The 25,213-nt window shown below is 41.5% G+C and overlaps 3 protein-coding genes across 4 annotated transcripts in view; 2 read left to right on the top strand and 1 right to left on the bottom strand.

The window, feature by feature from the left end:
• nxn (nucleoredoxin) overlaps nucleotides 1-18,290 on the top strand; it is a 60,989-nt gene extending 42,699 nt beyond the window's left edge. For both annotated transcript variants that reach the window (XM_022759787.1, XM_022759788.1), the window contains exons 2-8: nucleotides 1,695-1,812; nucleotides 4,792-4,925; nucleotides 7,332-7,432; nucleotides 7,600-7,706; nucleotides 8,561-8,740; nucleotides 9,311-9,435; nucleotides 15,676-18,290. In XM_022759787.1, the coding sequence (XP_022615508.1) occupies nucleotides 1,695-1,812; nucleotides 4,792-4,925; nucleotides 7,332-7,432; nucleotides 7,600-7,706; nucleotides 8,561-8,740; nucleotides 9,311-9,435; nucleotides 15,676-15,858 (948 nt within the window). In that variant the 3' untranslated portion in view covers nucleotides 15,859-18,290. The remainder of the gene's footprint in view (nucleotides 1-1,694; nucleotides 1,813-4,791; nucleotides 4,926-7,331; nucleotides 7,433-7,599; nucleotides 7,707-8,560; nucleotides 8,741-9,310; nucleotides 9,436-15,675) is intronic.
• A 113-nt stretch (nucleotides 18,291-18,403) lies between these two features.
• Nucleotides 18,404-20,940, bottom strand: mrm3 (mitochondrial rRNA methyltransferase 3). The gene is made up of 4 exons (XM_022759786.1): nucleotides 20,555-20,940; nucleotides 19,402-19,646; nucleotides 19,157-19,318; nucleotides 18,404-19,056 (listed from the first exon to the last, which is right to left on the bottom strand). The coding sequence occupies exons 1-4, from the start codon at nucleotides 20,938-20,940 to the stop codon at nucleotides 18,461-18,463; spliced, it is 1,389 nt and encodes a 462-aa protein (XP_022615507.1). The 3' UTR covers nucleotides 18,404-18,460.
• Nucleotides 20,941-21,851: 911 nt separating this feature from the next.
• glod4 (glyoxalase domain containing 4) lies at nucleotides 21,852-25,172 on the top strand. Its single transcript, XM_022759765.1, has 9 exons — nucleotides 21,852-22,028; nucleotides 22,207-22,256; nucleotides 22,377-22,497; nucleotides 22,596-22,740; nucleotides 23,485-23,621; nucleotides 23,817-23,903; nucleotides 23,998-24,111; nucleotides 24,194-24,280; nucleotides 24,375-25,172. The coding sequence occupies exons 1-9, from the start codon at nucleotides 21,939-21,941 to the stop codon at nucleotides 24,438-24,440; spliced, it is 897 nt and encodes a 298-aa protein (XP_022615486.1). The 5' UTR covers nucleotides 21,852-21,938; the 3' UTR covers nucleotides 24,441-25,172.
• Nucleotides 25,173-25,213: the final 41 nt, after the last annotated feature.

Raw genomic sequence — 25,213 nt, 5'->3', positions numbered from 1 at the left:
GCAGTTTTTTAAAAAAATTTTTACAGGGCTGCAGTGTCAGACGCGTCTTGCTTTTTGGAGAGTCACAGTTAATGCCCCTAACCCCGTCAATTTGTGCGGAGAGATTGAGTTTCCAGAGCAGCATGGAGCCGGAGCGTGTGGTAAAACTGTTGACTGTGGCAGACACTGAAGTTTGCTTTTGAGGGACTTCCAGACCGACATAGTCTGGAGGCTCCGGGTCGTCTTGTCCATGGGACAGACCGTCTGACCTCTGCTGTCAGAGAGGGCCTGTGGTTGACCTCTGCACAAGTTGCACATGTTGTCATGCGCTCGCAAAAGCAGCAGGCACAGATTATGAGCAAAACGCACACTACGATGTGCAGACTGAGGAAGAGAGAGGACGGCTTGCAGAGTCTCTGCGATCCTGCAGTGAAGTCACTGTTTTCACATAAAGAGCAACAAAAGGTTTTCATCAACCTGGAGCTCAGTGGTAACCGAACTCCAGGCTTACTTCACTGAGCCCGAAGGAAAGCAGTGCTGACTTCATTTGGCAGAAAACCTCTTAGAGTAACTACTGCAGCACCCAGACGGAGCAAATCATTCTGTAATACAGGTAGTGAAGTGTTTGGCTTTGTACAGCGGGAAATAAATTTAAAGGCAGAGCGAAATATGTGTTTATTTATCAAAGATGAACCCACTGCTCCTTGTTAGCTACATTTTTACACAATTCCCTGCAAAGTCATTAATGAGCATTTTGAACCTGAAAGATATTGGTTCAATAAAAGAAGGTAACATACACTGATATTCTGGTTTTTGGGTGACAATGTTTCTCACTTTTCTAAGCTGGTGTCAGGATTTGATGTGAGGGATCCCCTCCTTCTTCTTCTTCCTCTTCTTCATCTGTAGCTGCTGAAGCAGCAACATTGCACAGTGCCGATCGCTGCTCTTTACAAGACACGGCTGTTTTCTATTCACAGTCTGGGACTCTTCCCTCTGATATGGAAAGTTAGTCTCAGATATGTGAAATGCCTGATCTGCTCTTTGATGTTAAGGACTACACTGGTCGCCAAACTCTATAAATAGCGTCAGCGTTCATGCGCAGATTTCTGGCTGTAAAGCGTCTTTTCTGGCTTTATGAGGCTGCAATAATATCAACTCATCATATAGAAGGTATTATGACTAAATTTAAGGCCAATGGGCGCTCGTAAATACCTGTGAAAGTATGAATCGTAAATCCAAAAATCTCCAGTTAATTCATAGTGCTCAACACTTGAGAAAGGGTTCAGACTGCAGAGAAAGTGTTTCTTTTTCAGCTTTTACCCTTAGTCATGACCCAGCAAGGATAGCATGATTTTGCTCCAATTCAGCCTCTTTAAAGTTAGATCAGCCCTGCAGCGGTGTGCTCCTCACCCTCTGCTAATTCACCTCAGGGCTGACTACACTCCTCTATTTTTATTCTACCTTCTCGTCTCTTGAGTCTCTTTTAAACGACAGAGAGGGGGTTGACCTATAAAATACAAATGGTGCTCTGCTGCCATTTGTGTTGTTTATAGTGTTGTATATCAGGTGAACATACTGCTGTTGCACTGAAGACATCATTTTAGAGGTTAAACAGTTTTTCCAGCTCTGAAATTGAAATACATATGAAGGTGTTATTTGAAGTTTTTCTGTCCAGTATTTTTCAACCTCTCTTCTCCATGCTTTTCTCTTTACAGATGAAGCTGTGGAACAAGTACAAGGTAACCAGTATCCCATCTCTGGTGTTTGTGGATGCAGCTACGGGGAAGGTGGTGTGTCGAAACGGTCTCCTGGTGGTCAGAGATGACCCTAAAGGTGAGATGAAGTATCCACAGCCAGCCACACTGATTTATTTTTTTCCTTGACCTCAAGGTCTGACCTTCCTCCTCTTTACCGAATGCTTAACCTTAATCCTAACCACCATCCATTCAACCCTAAAAATATCACTTTTTAATGAGGTAATAGGAAGTCATTTGGGGGTCAAAGAACAGCGCAATATTGATAAATTTCTCACACACATAACCCTTAATTCTTGGTTGGTAGCATTCCTCAGTTACGTGCAGGTTGCAGTTTTCAACACCAAGAGCGGCAGCAGCGAGATGGTAACACAAGCACAATTCAGTCACTCTGAGTTCACATCAGACTGTTACACCTGTCCACCTTAAAACAACAGCAGGTAGGACCTGAGGCAAAATCTTAATGTCCAACATGAGCAACAACAATAACTCAGGTTTAATGGTAATTGGTAAAAGAAAATGTCCCTTAATGTGTGTTTCTGTCTACTTCTGTAATGCGATAGGCAGTTGGTGGTGCTAAGTCTCCATCAGGTGTCATTGAACCACAGAAGAAGAGAATGGTTGCAACAAGATGACGTAATTAAAAGAGCATAAGTCAAAGCTCGAACAAACAAAACCCATTTGGAAAATGTGATGTGGAAATATGGCATTCATGTTTGCCTCATGTATGTTCTTATAGTCTCTCTCATCGCTCCACACAGATCACATTTTTAGTCCCTTCAGTGAAACAGACACCACTTCATCTGCATCATGATTTATTTGCCATTTCTATTGCACTTTGATGCATTCTGTTTTTATTGATACACTAACTTTTCCATCTCAGCAAAGTGTCATTTTTATGAATTTCTGCCTTTTCCACTCAGGTTTCATGACGTGCAAACAGAAAATGTGCATAAAAACAGGTGGATGGAAAGACACTTAATGTTACAGTGATGTGCTTGATAATAGAATAATAACAGCTGGAGTGAAATTTAACTCTGCAATAATCCAAAGTCTCCATCTAAAAATATCTAGTTTACCTAAGTGTGTCGTGCAGCTTAGTGACACAGCATGAATGAGTGAGATAAACTTGAGAAATTAAAGTCAACCAAAATGTAATGAGTGCCAAAACTAAGGTTACACCTGCATACACACAGACACAACACACACACTGATTCTCTGTAATGATGTTTACCAAATGCCTGGTCTGGGTTCCTTGTGGAGATATCCCAGTGCCACATCACTCACCATTTGGCCAAAACATTTTGCAATAATTTTTTTTTTTTCTCCCTTCGTTTGTGTTGATGCTGCCGTAATTATGGTGCTGCATGAATATTATAGCATGTCCATGTCTCACTCCCTCATCTGCAAACCCTATAATTTCTGCACTTTGAAGTGGAAACAGAGAATTAACAAGAGTGGGCTTGCATTCCTTCCCTGTAGAGGACGTCCTCTGTGGCGGAAAAGATCTCAATATTTTAAAATGTTGCCTCTTCACACTCTGTTTGGTCAGCTTGAAAAAAAAAAAAAGTGCCATTCGTCATGTGAGGAGGGAGAATAGAGGCACTATTGCAGCACAGCAGTGGAGCAGATGGATTTTGCACGAGGACAGTGACAGATTTCACTGTCTGCCTAATGAAAGCCAGTCCTAGCCTGCAGTATTATCTCCATGATTCATTAACTGTTCTTCCAAACTAGATGTAGCTAGAGAAGAGATTAATCTCTGGCCTCAGTAGCAAAGATGGACACTGGTTAGCCAAGATTTTCCAACAACCTCTCTCAAAGAAAACGTGACAAATCAATTCAGCTACAGCAGCTACGGTTAGGAGAGGGAAAGGGCAGTAAAAGTTTGCCATACATCAAAACTGGGAGGGGCGGGTGAACAATTCAGGACCCTCTGCCTTTCAGTCTCGATGAAAGGCCCGACTTGAGTGGCGGCAGACTAGCCAGCAGCATAAAGATGGAGTGCACTTTTACAATCAGTACAACAATAAAAGGCCGCGCCAGCGCAGTGCAGACGTGTCACTCCTGCCTAATGAAGCCCTAAACAACCGCGCTCACATAAAGACGCCATTAGGAACCAACCATACAAGGTTTTATTTATGATTACCCCCTTTTTAATTCAGCTGCACCAAATGCATCTCTGCAGAGCTTGACAGTAACAATGAAGACACCTTGAAAAGGGAAAAGAAAAGTGTGAAAGAGAGCGGGAGAGAAGTATTTCTGGCAGCCTTCATGTGCTTGAGAGGCATGGCTTTCAGTCATCATTAAAATCAGATTTCGCATCAGGTGTGTGGCTGCAAAAGCAGATGTCATAAAAAATAAAATAAAAATAAAAAGCCTGTGAGTAATGTGTTCATGACAAGTGCACATCACTTTTTGATATCAAAACAGCCATGACAGAGAGAGAGAAAGAGAGAGAGAGAGTCTCTGGTTTTTCCACTTAATTGAAACATGATTTTTAGCCATGTTAGTGGCACAACTCCAGGGTCCAGACTGAAATATCTAAACAAATATTATACGGATTGTCCAGAAATGTTCATGTCAGTCATGGTTCCCAGACATTAAATCCGACTTAGGTGATCCCCTGATTTTTCCTCTAATGAACCATGAGGTAGACGTTTGAGGTTTTGCGTTAAATGTCTCCACAGCTATTGGATGGATTGTTGTGAAAAGACATACATCCAATTGATTGCCACATTCCTGCAAAACTAATGACTTTTCCATAAGCTTCAGTTGTACTTTGCGTTCTGTGCTAATCACTAAATATTAGCATGCTAAACTACAAAAATGAACTTGGTAAAAAAAAAAAAAAAGATAAACGCTAGCATGTTAGCATTGCCATTGCGAGAATGTTAGCATGCCGACATTAGCATTTAGCTCAAAGTAATTTTGTTTCTAAGAACAGCCACACAGAGCTGTTAGCATGGCTGTAGACTCTTGTTTTCTTATCTTTCTTTTTCTTGTTTCTTTTTTTTTCCTCTTTCATTGCCCGCTCCACTTTCCTACCCTCTCCCAGGCCTGGAGTTCCCCTGGGGGCCAAAGCCGTTTGCGGAGGTGGTGGCAGGGCCTCTGCTTAGGAACAACAGGCAGACAACAGACAGCAGCTCTCTGGAGGGACACTACGTGGGAGTGTACTTCTCAGCACACTGGGTGAGTGCGGTGAACAGAGAACGAGGACAAAGACGAACCTGATTTTTTATTTTTTATTTTTTTTACTTCTCAGGCTTCCTATCTCTGTCAAAACACTGTGACATCAGAGAAAAAAAGGGCAGCAGCAGCAGAGCAGGAAGAGGCAGAGCAGTTAGTCAAGATAGATAAGAGAGAGGAGCAGGAGGGTGGAGGCGACTCCATTGTGTTTGTGTGTTTACATTAACAGTGGTTAAATCTCCCCGTCAGTCCTTTCACCACCACCTTTTTAAAGTTGGCATCGGTCACCACACCCCACTGACATCATCGCCATTGTCTCTTTCTGTGTTAGACCTGCTAACAGCCAGTGAAGGTCATGACTCAGTGATGCATGAAAGGCGTTATATCATTTGTCGACTGTTCCTGATGAGATGCTACGCAGGCTGCTGAGGCCAGTCAGCACAGCAGCTGCCAGAGCCGCAGCCTCAGAGACCAGCTCTTCAGAATGGTGACGCCTGAAGGCTGGCTCAAACCCCAGACCCATACAAAACTGAAGAGGACAAGTCACAAAAGCCATTACAAGACTTTAGTTGCAGTGTTTTTTTTTTTTTTAAAACTCCATATTTCCCCTCGTGTAAATCTGTACGCCATTAAAGTAACTTTATAAACATTAAATGCCAACACCTGGCTTCAGCATCCACTTACACGCAAAACATTATATGTTTTATGTGTTTCCCATAATGTTCTTGGGACTTGAAATGGCCCATATGGCAGGAAAACATGACCTGTATTTCACTGAGCATTTCCTTTTTCAGGGGGAATGTTTCTTTTAGAATAACGCATTAGAATAAAACTTCAGCCAAGAAACCTAATTCACTGACAATCATCAGCAAACAAAAAGCCCACATACAGTAAAGACGGCTTTATGATGCTAGCTTTGACACCACACTGTGTAAATCATAACGAGGTTGCAACATAATTTACAGTGTTTACTTCTATGAGCAGCCGAGAAAGAAGTCAGTTAATGAGCAGAGAATCGATTGAGGCTTTGTGCTTCACACTCTCACTCCCACCGTCCTTTTGTGTTGGTGTGATGAGTATGCGTGACTGGATCAATGAATGTGTTTTGACATACTGTATCCACTGTAATCACCTTGAATGGTAATGAAAACTTGTCTGTATCTAGTTAATAAATTAGAATTGGTGAGAGGCTTTACTTGAATATGAGATATTATTAACAAGAATCAAAATAACATGTAAGATATTTACAGCCCCAGACAGACATAGTTAGCGACTAGCTGGTGAAGCATCTAATAGGTAAAGGGCAAGATGTTTCCCTCAGGAGTTGGTAGAGACCAAGACAGAGCTAAAAGAGAGTGAACATTGGACTTAAATTTGCAAAGTGTCCAGAAACACGACTCCAAATGAATGATAATGGTGCTCCATATCTGCTGGATGTGTAAAAAGACAAGTGTTTGCTAACAAGTTCACTATATCAACTTCATAAGGCGATATTATATGGAAGGATTTACAGCTTGTTTCTGCTCCTCTCAAGTGGACAGTGCATTACTTATTAACGTTGTAAAATCAATATGTTTCGCCAAATACTTCCATTGATAATCTTCAAATATGTTATAAATGACTACTGGTGCTTTTTGTAGATATTTTACAGCAGAGAAAATTAGAAATATAGATATGATGACCCAAATCAGTACCCAAATTGTGGTTTTTATCATTAATTTAACTTAGAACAGTTCAGAAAATGCAATCCCTTTACTGTGATGCAACCTTCCAGAAAAGAAAGTGACAATATTTAAGCAAATTATTATTTATTATATTAATATAATCTACTGTAACATCCTTATAACACAGCAGGTAGAGTTATTCCAGCCTCATTCTTACCAGACAGAGTTGCTGACGGCAAATTTCTAGCTGGTGGGGGAAAAAAATATTCCCCAAAAACATTAATTGCATAAACCAGGCCTTATCTGGTATAAATAGTCTGTATTTGTATTTACAGTGTATTCACCAGTAGGGAAGCAGAGAGAGAGCGAGAGAGAGAGAGAGAGAGCAAGCAAGCATGAGGATAGACTGGTCTACGTTCCTTCCCGCTGCCATTGCACTCTGATGTCATGTTAAGGGCAGCCACACCACCGCCCCCCTGCCAGGGTATAGTGTGGGCTCTCCTAACACTCTCAAGCTTACAGCAGGATTAGTGTTGTAAGATTGTGGGCTGTATTTGAAAGAAGCTGGATACAAAACAAGACAGAATTACTAGTTTGTGGAAAGGTGTTTGGCGAAATAGAGGAAGAGAGTTGGGAAATACCCAAAGCAATGGAAGCTGCTGCAGCAACCCGTCATTTGTAACTCTGTGTGCTTTATATTCACTTCCTTTTACATTCTCTCTTTTCCTTTTTCTCTCTCCGTCAGTGTCCGCCGTGCCGCAGTTTGACCCGGGTCTTGGTGGAATCGTATCGAATCGTTAAAGAGTCGGGTCAGAAGTTTGAGATCGTGTTTGTCAGCGCTGACAGGTGAGAGTTACCGTGCCAGAACATAAACAGGATCTTATTTATTGACACGCACATCTGTCTCTGTCTGTCACGGACACACATGATCATGCTTCCTTATTAAATTGTTAATTGAGGCCGGCAAACAAACATCTGTTGTGTTGCTGTTCGGTGTTCTCCAACCTCTCTAGATCAGAGGAATCCTTTAAGCAATACTTCAGTGAGATGCCGTGGTTGGCAGTGCCATATTCAGATGAGGCTCGGCGGTCACGACTCAACAGACTCTATGGAATACAAGGTATTTTACATCCACCTCCTCCTTATAAATGTTGCTTTAGATATTCAAGCTGAGGGAGAGAGTGTAGGTTTTTTTTTTTTTTTTTTTTTTTTTTTCCACAAGCTTAGTTATGTCATGCACTGAAACACTGGCACAATGGCTGACAGCTCTGTGTGCTGGGCAGGCGAACAGCAACACAGATTGCCCTGCAGCCTGAGGAATGTGGGCCGGTTATCAAGTTTACTGTCTTGCTTGCTGCAGAAGTGCTGCGCCTCTCCCCCTGTGCCTCGCTCTTTTCTCCTGACTCCCCCCTCTGTGTGTGTGCAGAGGACTGTGGATGAAGTTAGCAAGAGCTGGCTCTCGGCCTCTCCTGCAAAGAATGTGAGGAATGCGCGGAGGACGAGTCAACACTGCCCCCTTCTCGCATTCAAAACCCTGCAGTTCATGATGGCCCCCACCTCTGTTGACTTCAGTCCACATGCGCAGACAGGAACACTCTGACTCATACACTCTTATTTGCTCCTGGATGGTATCTGTTTCTGATAAGGCTGTTAATAAGGGTCGGAGACTGTAATCAGAAGGATGATGAAGGCCAATGAGAAGGGTCAAAAGTCCCACTTGAATATTGGGCAGCCAAAAAGCAGACAGTGCTGTGGAGAGATGAAAGTCACCAGAGAGGCAAAAACTGGTCATACAATAAGACCCGCACAACAAAGAAAATCTCAGTGGGAGAGGGAGCAGTGTGCGTCATAATGAACGGAAATGACCCAAACCACCTCCCACACTGTGGCCTACTTCCTCCCCTCCTCCTTTTTGTCTTCCTCTCACAGCATCCTCACCTCCTTTTTTTTTTTTTTTTTTCTCTCCCTCTGTAGGTATTCCCACGCTGATTCTGTTGGACGCAGAGGGTCACATGATCACGCGACAGGGCCGCGTGGAGGTGCTGAACGACCCGGAGTGCCGGCTCTTTCCCTGGCACCCTCGGCCCGTGCTCGAGCTCAGCGAGTCAAACGCCGTGCAGCTCCACGAGGGTCCCTGCCTCGTCCTGTTTGTGGGTGAGCACTCGGGCATTTATGATGCAGCTTCTGCAGCTCCACATGGGGCTCTGCCTGAAGCTGCTTATGCTTAAATGAAGTGGCATTTATGTTGAGCATATTGAATGTCAGGCTCTGTGGAAAATTCTTCCAGTGTCGAGAGGTCCAAAGGTCTTTGGGAAATGTTTCTAGTGTTTATCTATCTATTTATATGCTAATACTGAAGGTGCAAAGAAGCAAAATGCAGTAGGTTTGTGAATAGCATTGAGAAATGATTTAGACATGAATGCAGGACACTGTTGGGATGACATTATAATATAGTACAATAGCACACCATTGTCAGAAAAGAGGGAGCATATTGATGGCCCTCAAAATTTGAGACCACCCTGGTGTCTCTTGAGGTCAGACCAGATTGCAAAACAAGATGGAGACCATCTGTACAGTTTTTTTTATCGCGTCACTCATCTGACCACCAGTCATATCTCCTCCCTTGCCTCCCATCTTACTCATCTGTGCATTCTTCCTCTCCCAGGCGGCTTCTTTTCATACTTTTAACATCTTTCCGTATCTCTTCTTACCTCCTTCCATCAGATGCTGAGGAGGAGGGAGAGTTGGAGCCGGCCAAGGAGCTGATTCAACCAATAGCAGAGAAGCTCATGGCAAAGTACAAAGCCAAGGAGGAGGAGACGCCGCTGCTGTTCTTTGTGGCTGGAGAGGTGAGATATGCCACTCGGGGCCACTCTAGACACAGTAAAAAGCCATTACAAACGAACTTGCTTTGCTGAAATTGGGGTATGACTTTCAGCAACTTGTGTATTTGTTTTGCTGTTGCTATGTATACATATAGTACATAGTCTGACCATATATTTCAATGAGACTGATTCCATCAACAATATGAAAATGACTTATCAGACCCCTAAATTTGGAAATGTGACAAAGATATGTACTCAGCAGGGGACGGTTGTTAGTGCTTTCCAGTGAATAAACACGATACGGTTTCCAGACGGGTTTATGTGTGATAGGTTTTTCAAGTCTGTATAATGAGCTGTTTCTGGCAAATGTTAAGTCATTTATTTTCTTTCTTTTACCTCCATTTTTGGTTTCCCCCACCTCCTGAGAATTTTAGCTAGTCGCTAACTTTATCTGCCGTTTGGTACTGAGAAGGTGTAGTGCAGCGTACAGTGGGTTGCAGGGCACACAGCTGAACAGTGAGCTTAGGGGAACTGCAGTGTTGGGTGATAGTTACATGTGGATTTGCCAGTACAAGCGACCCCTTTCAGATTACACATAGTCATGTGATACATTTTTTTGTATAAAAATATTGATTATGTTTTAAATTTGGTTATTAAAGAATTGTAACCTTGCTGTAGTGTCCTTTGAGCGGGACACTACAGCTGTTAGTTCTCTCTGGTGGACAAACTATATAATGGAAACACTGTTTTCCAACAAAAAACCTCCAATATATCTTAAAAATTTCTGCATTGCAATTTGATGTTACCTATACCACTACCTAATACCACTGTATCTGTATATCAGCCAATTGGCCCTGGCATTTTTTTCATCACTCAGGCTGTAATCACATATTGCAAGTCCCTGGTTTGTATCTGCACCCAACACCTTGGCAGCTGTCAAAATTACAGTATTAGAGGCCCCTCCTTTGAGCCCCTTGAACCTGCGAGAGAGACACTCACTGCTATCCATGACCCACAATTCAACTGTGAGCCTCTATCAGGATTGGCCGAACCAGAGCGTGCCAGGAGATTTTCTTTTCTCTGCTCTCCCACACGGCCTCATCCTTCCATGCCCTGCTTTATCTCCTCCCCCGTCTTCCCCGTGTGGGACGGACCATGGAGTTTTCATAACTCTTGTTATCTCATGTTGTTCTGTCTTGACCTTTCCAAAACTGGTGGAGTTAGCAGCAGCAGCAGACATAATTACAAGATTAGCTACCTCTCCTCAGTTCCCCTGCACTCAGCCCTGCGGCTCCCCTTCCTCCCAGTTCGCTTTCTGCCCGGCAGTCTGGGTGGACACTCTGGTGTCTCGTGTCACACTTCGAAGGGCAGGCTCAGGTTTCGGCCGTGGGGCATGCACATGTGCTAACTGTCTGACCCCTGTGTGTCTGTCCAAGGCCACTGCACCCTGATGTCAGCCTTGAAATGTAATTGACATACGTACGCAGAACAAGAACGGCTTGAGTTTTCAGAAAGACGAGAGTTGACATGATACTGTTTTGTGTTCATTGTCAGTGTGCCAGTATTTATTTGACCTAACACAAAGAAACATTTTTGCACCCAAGCTTGCAGGGATTCAGAAGCTTCGTGTGTTATAGCTGCAGTCTGTGTTTGCTTTGTTTCCCTTGCGGCACACATGCGAAGCCAGTTATTTTTACATCCATGTAGCACAGGTATAATTTCCTGGCTCAAGCTCAACCGGCTATGAAATCACCAGGTTTCATTTCCAGATTGGGTTCACGGTCAGATATCACTTCCCGTTTCAGGATCTGGGCCCAGACTCCTGCACCTTGGCTCGGGTTAACCCTGGTAGTCGCACGCTCCTTGCCAGGCCAGCTGCTGGGTTTTCTGTGTCCATGAGACAGCAGTATGTTGGCAGTCTCTCATGGGGAGGCCAGGCTGAGCAGAATGACACAGGATCTTCTTACCCTACTGAAAAAACCATCCGCCCCAGAGTAGCACACTGCTTTATAAATGCAGCATGAAAGATCTTTTGTTCTTTCATTTCTGCTGTGTAATGGCTATTGCATGCAAAATGAACTCTGCTGGTATTATCCACTCACATAAGAATTTAACTGATTTTGTTGCAAGCAGCAGTAACTGTTGACTGTGATTATGCTCTTCAAAGCTTTGTTTTCCCATGTGTGTGTGTGTGTGTGTGTGTGTGTGTGTGTGTGTGTGTGTGTGTGTGTGTGTGTGTGTGACACTCTATCTGTCAACAGTATGATTGCTTTGACTTTGGATTACAATGGGGTTGCATGAACACTCCATGACTGCCTCTCAAGCAAATATGAGTCAAAACACATTGAATGTTTCTTCCTTCTTCTTCTATTCTTCTCTGCGTTTGCTAAAAACTTTGGCCCACATTGAAATATCTCAGCAATTATTGCATGAATGTAATGAAGCATTTCACAGACATTCATAGTTTCCAGTTGAATCCTAATGACTTTTGAAATTGATGGACATTTGGAACTGAGACGATTAGTCAATTAATTTAATAATTGATTCAAAGAAAATTAATGTACAAGCGTTTTGAGGCCCCAGGCTCTCTGAATGTGAATAAATTCAGCTTTTCTTCTTACATAAGTGCGATTTTAATATTTTGAGGGTTTTGTACAAAACAAGACATTTCCCAAGACATTTGATGATGAATGTCAATTTGAGCTGAAGGACATTGTGATGTCATTGGTAGATTATTCGATAATGAAATTATTTTCGCCCCTATTCACATTTGTGGTTTGTGTGTCTTATTGAAATGTTACTAAATGAATTGGCATGAAATTTGTAATAGACACTCATGTGCCACTCAGGATGATTTTGGTGATGCCTTAACTTTTCCTCTGGTGCCATCACCAGGACAAAATTTTTAGTTTGTTCAGTACTTTTGATAACCAAATACCTGCAAAACTGATGCTTTTAGTCCTTATTAGCGAATGTTAGCATGTTCACATGCTAAACTAAGATGGCCAACAAGATAAACATAATACCTGCATTTAGCATTTAGCTCAAAGCTAAACACAGCCGTAGCATGAAGACTTTTAGTATTGTTTAATTATAAACACATTGAAAGTTTCTTATTTCTTATATTTGCTCAAACAGAAAAAATGCACTGACTCAAGAAATGTTCTTCAGTTCTTTAAATCTACTGGCTTTTTATCTCACGTAATTTAATTTACTTAATTTAATGTTGAGAAGATCCAAAAATTCACAGGCATCAGAGCTGGTCGGTGAGATAGATGCAGCCCCAGCTCAGAGGCTGGTGGGGAGGTTTGTTATATCATCATCAGTTCAGGCCTTATCAGATGGTCATCGTCTGCGAAATGCCACAGTGCATCAATAATCAGAACAAGCCTGACATGGCCCAGCAGGTTCCACACGGTGAACACACGCTGGGCCTTATCACAGCTGTGAGTGCAGGCTACACAGCAGAGAGGCCCTTTGTCTTTTTTGTTCTGAGCTGTGAAGGGTGGGTGGGGTGGTGTGTTAGTGTGTGTGTGTGTGTGTGTGTGTGTGTGTGTGTATGTGTGTGTGGGGTGGGGTGGGGTGGGGGGGGCTCTGGAATGGCAGCACCTCCCGAGAAGCAGTTTACACAAGCAGAGAAGTCACACAAAAGAAGATGCATGACTTCCTACTGAGGTGAAAGCTGACGCAGAGATTACATCTCCTCATATCGGAGAGGCTGGATAGGCCACGGTGACAGATTGTTGAATTTCTCCCTTTGTGGTTTCTTTACACCGCGCGCCCAGATGATCTATAATCTACGCTCAGTATGGCTGCAAGAGAGCATGTAAGGGAAGGGCTTTTATTTGTAGTGGGAGAATCGAGCAGTATTTCACTCGTAACAACGTTGTCCTCAGTGACAGCTTACATCTGCGAGCATTAAGTGGTCAATGTATGGTGATTTGCAGCATAATAAAACGGGCACCATTCAGAGGAAGTTAGCTGCCTACAATAAAAATACCACACTGCAACTCATCTGTTCCATCTGTTAGCAGTTTTGCAAAGTAGAGGTCACAGACTTCATCTTGGCATACTTATCCTTTTTAGGTAGCGGCACAGCCAAGCTATTCAATGAAAAGTCTGAGAGCTGATTGTGTGTGGTGTGATCCAGTTAACAAGAATAGCTGCAGATTTTCTGATAACAGGAAAGACGCAACAAAGAGGCCTGAAAGGAGGAAATGCTTGAGCGTTTATATGTAGCTGGAAATCCATTCAAAGTCGCCCTATCTTTCACTTTGTTTTGACAAAACTCACACTGGCACATAAATCAGTAACTGACTGTGTTAATATCAAGAGTCACCGCCTCTATGAGAGGTCCAGCTCTTTGTTGCAGTGCCACCCTCTGGCCCTTTCTTGTTACTTCTGCCTTTCTCAACATAATCTTTTCCATATGAAACTGATCTTAAATCTTTGTGAGTCTCCCTCTGAGCCAGCAAACTAAGCTGAGGGGAAATCAGGCCAAGAGGAGGAGAGAATTTCTCAGATGGTAGTAGCTGCATGCATTTAATACGTGAATTGTGTGATCTTACTTAATATAACACATGAAATCCATTAGACCTATAGAAAAAGTGTGACAAGAATAATGGATCTCTGTCAGCCAGAGACTCTCCTGGCTGGGAGTAAAGCAGAGTTACGAAACAGTGTGATTTCTTATTCACTCTCAATAATTAATGGCTCTCTCAAGCTTGTTTGGAAGTTGCTGTCTGTCTGCTAGTGATTCATTTCTGTTACCTATGGCTACAGGGGTTGTAATCCTGACTTGTTAGAGGGTGAAAGGTGACATCAAGCCTCAGGCAGAACATGGGTGAAGTCCTTTTTAAAACAACTGCTAAGAAATAAAACTTAAATTCCTGGTAAACCCAGCAGCAATCTATTTTTAACAAATTCCATCACAAGTCCATGCACTGCTCTCGCTCTCTCTCTCTCTCTCTCTCTTTCTCTTTCTCTTTCTCTCCTGCCCACATGCGCTATTCAAATGCTCCGTGATGAGACTTATATCTGACGTGAGCGAGCTTTTGAAAAAGGCAGGGATGTTGTTGGACCCCCCACCTGATTCCTTCCTGTCTTTCCACACAGCAGGATGTGTGACTAAGCTCCGACTCTCTGGTCTCTCTAGGCAGGCTGCCTGCAGGAGGACGGCAGAGAGGAGAGTTTCATATTCTCTTTCAAGAAGTGTGCATTAATAAAGCTTGTGCCAGGCAGTTCTGAATTTTATGAGGTAAATCCAAACTTGAGATAGTTCAAGTAAAGGCTGCTGTACTAATTTTCTTTGCCAATAGCAAATTCTGAAGAAAAATGTTGCCGATACAAACACCCAACAGAACGACGTCGCTCACAATCATGTTGCATCGTTTCAGTGACAGTTGCGGGAGTTTCAGGTGACATCACACCTGAAGTTCACTAGTTTGTCTACGCTGTAGATGATGATGGGCTGTCTAAACCAGTGGTTCCCAGTGTTGTTGTTTTGTTTTGTTTTTTTGACTTGCAATCCCTTTTAAATAAAGCTATGTCTGCACGGGTCAACAGGTTGTGGCCAGTTCACCCGAGTGATCAGATCTCATAGGCGTCCTTAATGCTTCTTGGGTGCGTTCACATCTGTATTTGGAGCTGTCCACTTGTGATCTGATGAACTGAGACAGATGTTAATGCCAGGTCTGAACAGGGCCACAGATTCTTCCTTCTCAGAGTGTTTTTATTAGAATAACTTAGAGGCGTAAAGAGATCATAGCGTCCATTAATTTAGAAAACAAGTCATATTAAGAGTTGTCCAATATACGCCTGGTTGACAAATTCATAAGAAACTGAAATTATGCAAAAGAAAATGTTGAATCCCTGCATATTGTCAGTACTGCAACCTTGCATTTTTAGGAAACTTTGAATGATTTTTCAAAAAAGAAAAAGAGCTCACAGAGGGTGAGAATTCAACACTTATATTAGTAAAAAAGCCTAAAAAACGATATTGGCTTTCATATTCTTCTGCTCTTCTGCTCCTTTTGGGTGTTCCCTGCATCATATTGGGAACAAATGATGGGACACTAAACATAATATTACAGGAAACTTTATATTTAAGGAAACCTGTAGTTAAAAGTTGCATTTTGAGAGCAGAGCTATCCTCTTGTCAAACATTTTTGAGTTGTTTTGCTCATTTTGAAGTAGCCTTGCTGAAGCCAAAGTGTTGTATGTAATATCACACTTATTACTGTATTTTTCTCTCTTTCACCACAGGATGACATGAGCGACTCCCTGCGAGACTACACCAACCTCCCAGAAGCAGCGCCTCTGCTCACTATCCTGGACATGTCGGCCCGCGCCAAGTACGTCCGCGACGTCGAAGAGATCACGCCGGCCGTAGTGGAGCAATTTGTCAGCGACTTCCTGGCTGAAAAGCTCAAACCAGAGCCCATCTAAAGAGGACGTCCAAATATAAATCGGATATACTATGTTGGGGCTCACTCCATCATCGACCCCTGACCTGTTGCTACGCCCCTCACCCTTCCCAGTCCTCCCACTATCTCTCTCACCTCTCCTCCTGACCTTGTCAGACTGTTAGAGAGATGTCTCACTTTTTACTGACATTTTAACATTTTTTTAGACATGTTCCTCTTTTCATGGAGTCCTCTCTTTCTCCTGTGGTGCCTTGCATTGACTATAGTCCCTACAGTAATATATATGGAGATTCTGTTGGTTTTTTTGGCCTCAAGAAAAGTATTTGTATTTTTTTTTTTTTTTTTTTTTTTTTTTTTTTCAAACAATAGCATTTCTGAATTCTAGAGAAAACCAGAGAATTACCCAGTGGACCTACTTATTCAGCTGATTCTTTGCTTTCTTTGTGTCTTGTCTGCAAGATCCTTGTTACTTTTGGTTTCTGAATGATGTTGAGAGAGAACAAAATACATTTTTACAGTTGTAATTCACATGTATACTTAGTGCAAATGTGGTAAACCTCAGTTGGATGTAGCCGTAAGCAAAAACAGTATGACAGGTGCACATACAGTAAAGATCACATTATACTTGCTTGTAACAGAACAATGACTGATGTTTTAAAACTCCTGTGTCTTGTGGTGTGTTATGATGTGAGTGAAAGTCATCTCTAGCCAGTCGTTATGGTGGTTCTCATCTCATAGTCATTATGAGGACTTTCTGTGAAGGTCCTCTGATGAAAAGGCCGGTTTAGTCCTGAAGGCACAAAATGGCATTTGAAAAAGTGTTGAATGTATAAATCCCTATATTCTGTTACTTCAGTCATGACTTCTCACACCCATTAAAATTTCACTGGCAAGCACAAAGCTCTGTTCCTGTTAAGTTCTACCAATAAAGTTAGCTTGTGGATATGTAAAATACACACAATGCAAGTATTTCAGTAATACTCATGGTCTCAAAGGAACTTAATGCAAATGTTGCATTTATTGTCAGAGACAGTATGCAGATTGATTTTTGTTAATTTATAAACTCCAGGTGCAACGGAGACTTTTGACCTCACACTCAAGTGTCGTGAGTTCTGCATAATTGCAGAGACATTGTTGCTGCAAGGACTGACAGTGAGTCTTGTCCTTTCCAGCGTGAATCTAATAAGTGCATGCATCTATTTAAGGCTTGTAGGAACTGGGTAATGGGTGTGCTTATGTGATTTTTCTTTTCATTAAAGTGAGGGTAGTGTCTTTTTGGAGAGTCAGGGGAAGAGGGATTTATAGCTTTCTTCAGCCTCCTTTGTGAGATTTATTGTGTAAGGAAAAACTCAAATTTACATCAAAAGATAGCTTTTGTGTGGTAAAACAGGTGCTTTTTGGCCATAAGCAGAGCACAACAGTCCTACTCGCCTCTTTCAGACATTAATCCTAATCACACCCAGTAAGACTGCTGCATCACTGTCAACGTGGCACAAGTCTGAACTGAATGCTGTTAGATTAACATGAAAGCTGCAGCAGCACAAGGTACCACATGCACAAAAAGAGAGAGAACTGTGTCTTAAAGCTCCTTCTGAAATCACTCTATAAACGGCATGTCTCTCAATTATCATCTCTTATGCAAAAAAAAAAGCTGTTTAACACATTGGGAAACACTTTCAAACAGACAATTTAAAGTTTTTATGGATATTTTTCTCACATCACATCAGCCTATTAAAAAAAAAAAAAAATACGTACGAGCAAGTAATGGGTGATAATCTGAGCAATGGTCTGTCCCTATATTCTAAATTCTGGGGCTCTTTCTGTAAATGTGCCGTCGTGTTTGAATAAAGCCTTAAGTAGAGCTGTTACGTATTTCAAGTCTGAGAAGAGCTTTCTGTATTCAGGCTTTAGAACAGCAGCTGTTCCTGTTCTTTTTTCAATATTCGAGTGGCTGTATTTTTCACTATTCTGTTTTACTTGCCGTTAATATTCTTTGGAGACATTGGAGGAATGGTATTGCAGCTGTTGTCAAGGGGAGAGTGGAACAACACTGGGTAAGTCTTTGCTTTTTCATTAAATTAAATATAAGGCAAGACGAGTTTATTTGTATAGCACATCATACACAGAGGTCATTCAGTGTGCTTAACAGAAATAAAAGAAGCGTAAAGATTTAGCCTCCACTCCCTACCCTGATAACTTTCACACAGTCCCTTAACATTTCCGATACTGAGTTCAGGAGCATTTTTCAAGCCAACACAGGCAGGAAAAAATGACATCAGGCAATCAGTCAACTATTTGATTCAGTAATTTTTCAATCAAAAATGCCACATTCTCTGGTTTTGTCAGAATTTACAGATTTCTTTGTCATCTATGGTAGTGCACTGAAAATCCTTTAGTTTGGGCTGATGCTTTTCTGATTAATTGAGAGAATCATCAGATTACTTGATCATGAAAATAATTTAGCTGTAGTCATTTTAAAAAAAAAAAAAAAAAAAAAAAAAAACATGAAAAACTCACAAGGAATAACTTCACTTGACATGAATTCAAAAACACTTTGCAAATCCTGATTTAAATTGTTTTATTACAAGAGAAAGAGGGTGTCACACTGATGTTTAGAGGGAACATCATGAAAACTGCCCCTCAACTTTAGATTTCCATTTCCTTCCAGATGTTTGCATCAATTTTAACAGCTGCCTCCTGCCCTCAAACAAAAGGATACTGGCTGCCATGGCTGAATTCAAGCTGTCCACATCAGGAACGACAGGAATAAAGAGCCTGTGACCAGCGGTTTTCTCAGCCAACTGGACTGATTCTAGACTGAGACCGTGTGTCTCACCACCTATCACAAGAGCAGTGGGACTCTGAGCCCAGCTCTCATAGTATAGCTTGGTGTCCACTATGGGGAGTGAAAGTCCCTCATCCTCAGAGTCAGAGTCAGAGTCAGCATCATAGTCCTCGTAGCGCACGTTACTGTGACTACGCCTTGTGCTGACCCAGCCGTAGTCTCCTGCTTTGGAAGGTTTGTGGGATATATTAACTTGCAAATCTTCTGTTTCTCTACTTCTGTCAGGGCCACAGCTGCTGTCAGCCACGTGGACAGTCACAGGTTTAGGGAGATGATTCTGGATTTTATCCCAGTCCAGGCTGGGATAGATGGGAAGGCGGAAATGGGCGCCCATTGCTGCACGCAGAACTTTCGGCTCCCAAGCATCAACACAGCCTGTTGATGGAAAAATAAAGAAACGTGAAAAATTACTAGCAAAGAAAAGAAAAAGCCGTTTTCTGGGGGTGGGGTGCACTGAAAACATCATCTAACCTACCCTTGGTGAGCAGGACGTTATGGCATCCAGCAGCAGCTGCACATCGCAGCATAGTCCCAAGGTTGCCTGGGTCTCGGATGTTGTCGCATATCAGGGACAGTGGCACTGAATGATCTGTATTTGTAAAGTTTAACCGTGACGGGTCCGGACGAGAAAATATGGCTGCAGAGGAAGAGATAAAAGTGAGCAACAACTCAGAGTATCTGTCTTTCAGAATGAACCAAAACAAAACATGTGACTCTTACCGATCACTCCCTGTGGAGCCACAAGGTCAGACCAGATCTTGATGTCCTCAAACTTGACTTTGACTAGCGTGGCCCTTTTCAGCTTGTCGAGGGGTAGCTCTCGGAGCCGATCCACTGTACTGAAGAACACCATCTGTGGGTTGGCACCAGCATTCAGGGCATCACAGATCAAACGCTTGCCCTCCAGGAGGATTTTACCCTGGTGCTCTCGAAATGTCCTAGAACGAGCAACGCTCACTAACCTCCTGCAGTAGAGACGAGAAGCGAGAGAGAGTTTAGTGAGAAGGACTGCATGCAGTGTGAACATGAAAAACTATCATAATTATAAAGGGGGCAAATTTTGAATCAAATCTGGCACTACCTGAGTAAACAAGACTATTGTATCTCAAGACTATTGAGCTCTTAGGTTCAGTACCCAGTCAGGATGAGTCAGTGTTTCCTATATATTATATGACTGGATTATTATTACTGATGCATTAATGTATAGGCAGTATTTTCATGCTGCAGCAGGTTGTGGTGGAGCTAATTTTACTATGTGACATACTGCTGGGTATTTTAACCTAAAACATTTTACAGGCTGATTACATGACATGTTAACCAAGGTTGGATTACCTGGATTGAGCTCTTTTGTTTTTAAGTTGTGTTTTATCAAATTACTTAATTTTTTTCTGTGTGTCAACTAATTAACACTCAGAAAACCTTGGGCAAGGTCATATGATTCCATCATAGGTAAACTGTAGGCTGCAACGAACAGTTATTTTCATTATCAATACATCTGACAGCTATTATATTTAATGACTGAGTGATTGTTCAGTGAATAAAATGCCAGTAAACAGTGAGAAATGCCCCTATTCATCTGTTATCTAAATTGCTGCCAGTTAATTTTCTCTCTAACGACTAATTTACAGATCAACTTAATTATTTCAGCTTTAGAGCACTGGTTTGTCTCTGGATGTCTGGGATGTATAGTGGGGGTCAGTAGGTGCCCATCACATCCCTCCACTGCTTTCTACACAGCTGACTTACAAGCGACTTGATTGTTGCTCTTTTATCCTCTTTGCGACCTGATATAAGATGAAAATGAGCGACTTCCCTTTGCATGCCACAGTTGTGAGCTCTGACAATCACAGCTACCTCATGCAGTGACACTTACGCCAGTCTCTTATCTCCAGGAAAAGCCCTCTCAAAGCGCAGTCCATCAACTCGATCCTTAGTAGCAGAGAGGTGGGCATGTTTTTCAGCCGACTGCACATTACTCCTCGCCTTGACAGAGCCACTTTCTTCAAGATGCTCTGCTGCAGACGATGTGACCCCTGCCTCCTTCTTCTCCCTCTTGACATGTTGCTTTGCCGTCAGAGACTGTGGCCCAGTCTTCACCACTGTACCCGCCTCGTCGTCGGGAAACAGCACTCTGACAGGTTTCCTCCTCAGTCCGCGCACATACCGTTTTGATGCCACAACAACATCGTTTCCCCTCGTTAGAAAAGCACGTTGTTCTCTGGAGACAAGACATATCACGCTCCTCACATACGCTGCCATTTCTGTCTCACGACGCTGAAGTTCGTTTCCGAGTCACCAATTAAGGGGAAAGGTAAGGGGAACTTAAGTGAAGCGACCTATTCTGTTTTTTGCACGTCTTACTGCTGTGAAAGGTTGTTAGACATTGTAGTTAAAGAACATTAGCGCTATTTGAAACCCACTGTCAAACTGGTGCAAACTTAATTTTATTTACGAAAGCGAGAAAGGGGGACTTTTTCTATACTACATTGGACATTGTCTAGATCAAAAACCATAATTCTTAGACTTGGCAAATCTGGGCAAGATTATCCCAGATAAACTAAAAACACAGTTTCACATCTGTGAAACATTTATTCTTTTTGTTAAAACACAAGCATAAAAACAGAAAATCGGTTCGCTCAGTATTTTAAATCAAGGTTCCCTTGCTCTCGAATCAGAAACGTACTTCAGTGTAGCCCATTTCTTCTTCTCCTGTTTAAGAGGACGGTGTATAAACGCAACCTGCCCTAATTACCGCCACATGTTGTAAAGTAGCTGATATTACATTTTACGCATCTAAAATTAATCTAGTTCCCTAGGTAATGTTAGGTATGTATTGTCCCAAAGAGCTTATCAAACTGGTGTTTACTGTATTCCCTTTTCAATGATTTAAGTTAAAGTTGCGCCCAACTGTGACCTCGCGAGAGAAGGCGAAAGGATACGTTGGGTGATACCATTAACCTAAATGGCTAGGGGTGGCGAACTTAGTTTTATTACTTTTTATTTTGTGTAAAGTTGTTGTGCTTGTCGTTAATGATATTTCACTTAATTATATTGAATGGCACTTTAATTTTCAAAATGTGATATAATATTTAGGAGCTGTATTTCTAGTTAATTGCTGCTGCTTGTCCATTGGTATTTACATTTTACCAATCGACGACAGAAAAATCGATCATCAAGGAAGCTGAATCGCTGGCTGCACGCGTATCAGTCGATCTGCAATACAGATAGCATAGACATCATAATATCTGACACGAAACATGGCTTTAAGACGAGCGCTGCATTTTGTTTTCAAAGTTGGTGACAGGACCAAAACAGCCACGTTTTACCGAGAAGTTTTGGGCATGAAGGTACTTTGTCTGAGCTTCTTTTAATAACGAGAAGTGACTAACGCCACTGGTTAACTTCCACTGTGTTGCACAACAATGTAGCTGCTAATTCCTCTACTGTCATATGACTGTGACTGTTTTAAAAATGTGTTCTCATGCTAAATGCTTTTTTTTTTTTAAATAACCTCATCCATTTTAGGTTTTACGCCATGAAGAATTTGAAGAAGGGTGCAAAGCAACTTGCAATGGGTAGATATGAAATGCCTGGAGCTAACTGGACTTTGTCCTAACACAGCTGGATAATACAGAGTTATACAGAGCTTTTAATAACCTAATACTGACCACTGTACTCCTCCTGTCTACATACAGGCCCTACGATGGAAAATGGAGCAAGACAATGGTTGGCTTTGGTCCAGAAGATGACCATTTTGTTGCTGAACTGACATACAATTATGGGGTCGGAGAATATCAGCTTGGCAATGACTTCTTGGTGGGTGAGAGTTCATTTAGACACTGCACAGAGGAAGACAACATATACCTGTTACAGGACCCTTGAAAAAGATATTATCATCCATGTGTTGGCTTTAGGGCCTCACTCTGCAGTCAAGCCAAGCTGTCAGCAATGCTAAACGTCTGGGATGGCCTCTCACAGAGGTAGGGGAGGCTCTGTATCTGACCCAGGCTCCAGGAGGGTATCGCTTCTACCTGGTGGACAAAGAGCAGCCTCCTAATGGTGAGTGACACAGGCCTTGTCTGTCTCTTAATTCTGCATGAAGAGGAGCTACCATTGTAGTTTGTCCTTTGCTGAATGGAGTCCAATTTTGACAATTAATAACTGTAATAATCTTATCACATTTATCAAGTAAAAATACCAAATATGAGTTTCTTACAGCTTCACAAATGCAAAGAGTTGATCGGTTTCATAGCTTGATAAATGTATTTATTGTAATATCAATTTTATTTTATCCAGACAGATTGTCATTTCTCAGTAAATTAGTAAATTAATAACTGATTATTATTACTATCAAAATAATTTTAATCTGCAGTCCCAAAGAATATGTTTGACTGAAAACTGATTAGATAAAATAACTATAGTTATTCTGTTTCTTAAACAACTCATATCACAGTTACTCTTCTTAAAGAAAGGCTTATTATCATCATCTCCTGAATAGGAATTTCAAATGAATATAATGATAATAATAATACATTTAATTATGGAACACTTCTTTCAAAACACAGTTACAAATTGCTTTCCAGTAAAACAAGGAATAAATTGAAAAAAAGTAATACGATAAATAATGTATAGAGCCATATTCTACATGCATAAAGCAGGACACAGAAAAATCTGCGGAATACTAACCTCTTAGCATTCTGCACATTTTCTTAATCCAGTCATTGCAGAGGTTTAAGCATTTTATAGTGTCCTTACCTCTGTTATTGATGACATGATCAGTAAGCTTTGATAATCTGTCCCCAGACCCTGTGCAGAAGGTTTGTCTCGGAGTATCAGACCTCCAGAGATCGACACACTACTGGACTACACTTTTGGGAATGAAGGTGATGGAGAAGAATGAGGAAAAGAAAACAGTGCTGATGGGATTCACAGACACACAAGTGAGCCAAGTTTCAACAAAAAAGTGGCAGTGCCTCCTTTCCTTTCAGGATTTGCTAAAAACAGATAAAGACATTTTAGAGATTGTTATACTGTAATGTTTGTATTTTGTATTTCATATTTTGTGTTGACGACTAGAGAATGCATTTTATAGTACATGTGCTCATTTCATTTATACCTATCTGTAATATATGCAGTGCAAACTGGAGCTTCATGATATCAGTGGAACAGTGGATCATGCAACAGCATTTGGAAGGATAGCATTTTCATGCCCACGGGAGCAGGTAAAATATTACTTCATGGATAAATCCTAGTGTTTGTTAATATTGGAGAAACATTATCATCATTAATATAATACATATTATTTACATTCCTCAGCTGCCTGACCTTGAAGCCTTAATGAAAAAGGAAAATCAGAAAATTCTCACTCCATTAGTCAGCCTGGACACTCCCGGAAAAGCCACAGTAGAAGTGGTTATTTTGGCTGACCCAGTAAGTGCAATACATAAAAATATTCAGTCCTCATATGAAGGGAGTTTTAGTAAAAATGTTAACTACACAATGTTTGTTTTAGGACGGCCATGAGATTTGCTTTGTTGGAGATGAGGCTTTTAGGCAGCTGTCCATGGTGGATCCCAAAGGAAATGACTTACTTGATAAGGTTGGTGTTGCTTCAACATTTCACTTTCTACATTTACTATGCAACATGTGTTGTATATTCATTCTACCTGTGTTCCTTGTGCTTTTAAACCCAGGCCATGGCCGAAGATAAAAGTGATGAGTGGTTTGCCAAGCACAACAGACAGAAAGCTGCTGCATGAGATGAAGGACATCGTGCACCACCCATCCCTCACCAGTTCATATGATGATGAGATGATGCACAAGGCACTTGTAGAGTAAATGCTCTTGTAATTTAACTCAAGTATCCATAGGCTGGTAGTGTGTGATTTATTTTCCCCTGGAACATGCCATGAGCTGCTGTTACACTGACAGCACTTGCTCAATTTGGTGGATATTTTTCCAATAAATATTATTCCCATCAATAAAGGAGAGAGGTGGGCTAAAACATTAAATTAATGCAACTTTTTTTTTTTTAAATTAAGGAAGGTATCAAAATGGCCAGGGGCAAAATTCTGCTGTTGGGTCTTTGTTGCCCCTGCAACAACCACCTTCTGTGCATTGTGTATGCACCACTTAGTACTCCTAATTCCTGGAGTAACTCTACCTGGAGATAGAATTTTTGTTCACCAGTTAGTAATTTGATTAAAAAAATGTGTTTGGAAAAATTTTCACAGGGCTAGATCATGACCCTTATTGTTGATATTGTACTTAAAAACTGCAAACTCTATATATTTGCAGATAATCAAGTGACCAAAACCCAGTTACATGCAGTGTAGCTGGAGCTTTTAGAGGTCTGGGGCAGTTGGCTGGTTATCCTCCATCTTTTATATTATATGCTATAAAACCTGAGTATCATACACTGAGACTTGTCCTATGTAAAAGTGCATAATGTCACTCATATGCTCGCAATAAAAACAAAACTTTTCAGCTTAGTAAGACAGTTTGATTTATTTTCTTCTGTGTTTTACACAAT

The sequence above is a fragment of the Seriola dumerili genome, unplaced genomic scaffold, assembly GCF_002260705.1.
Source record: "Seriola dumerili isolate Sdu_G_001 unplaced genomic scaffold, Sdu_1.0 BDQW01000330.1, whole genome shotgun sequence".
NCBI lineage: Eukaryota > Metazoa > Chordata > Actinopteri > Carangiformes > Carangidae > Seriola > Seriola dumerili.
Note: the sequence above shows the minus strand (reverse complement) of the source record. Positions and strands in the feature narration are given on the sequence as shown.

What these genes read in the sequence shown, in the direction of transcription:
- mrm3 (XM_022759786.1), bottom strand. Translation starts at nt 20,940, where the DNA reads ATGGCAGCGTATGTGAGGAGCGTGATATGTCTTGTCTCCAGAGAACAA. An exon ending in CCTGGAGATAAGAGACTGGC is followed by an intron (nt 19,647 to 20,554) that starts GTAAGTGTCACT and finishes TCTCTACTGCAG; the next exon opens with GAGGTTAGTGAGCGTTGCTC. An exon ending in GGCTCCACAGGGAGTGATCG is followed by an intron (nt 19,319 to 19,401) that starts GTAAGAGTCACA and finishes CTTCCTCTGCAG; the next exon opens with CCATATTTTCTCGTCCGGAC.
- glod4 (XM_022759765.1), top strand. Translation starts at nt 21,939, where the DNA reads ATGGCTTTAAGACGAGCGCTGCATTTTGTTTTCAAAGTTGGTGACAGG. An exon ending in TGCAAAGCAACTTGCAATGG is followed by an intron (nt 22,257 to 22,376) that starts GTAGATATGAAA and finishes GTCTACATACAG; the next exon opens with GCCCTACGATGGAAAATGGA. An exon ending in TGGGATTCACAGACACACAA is followed by an intron (nt 23,622 to 23,816) that starts GTGAGCCAAGTT and finishes TAATATATGCAG; the next exon opens with TGCAAACTGGAGCTTCATGA.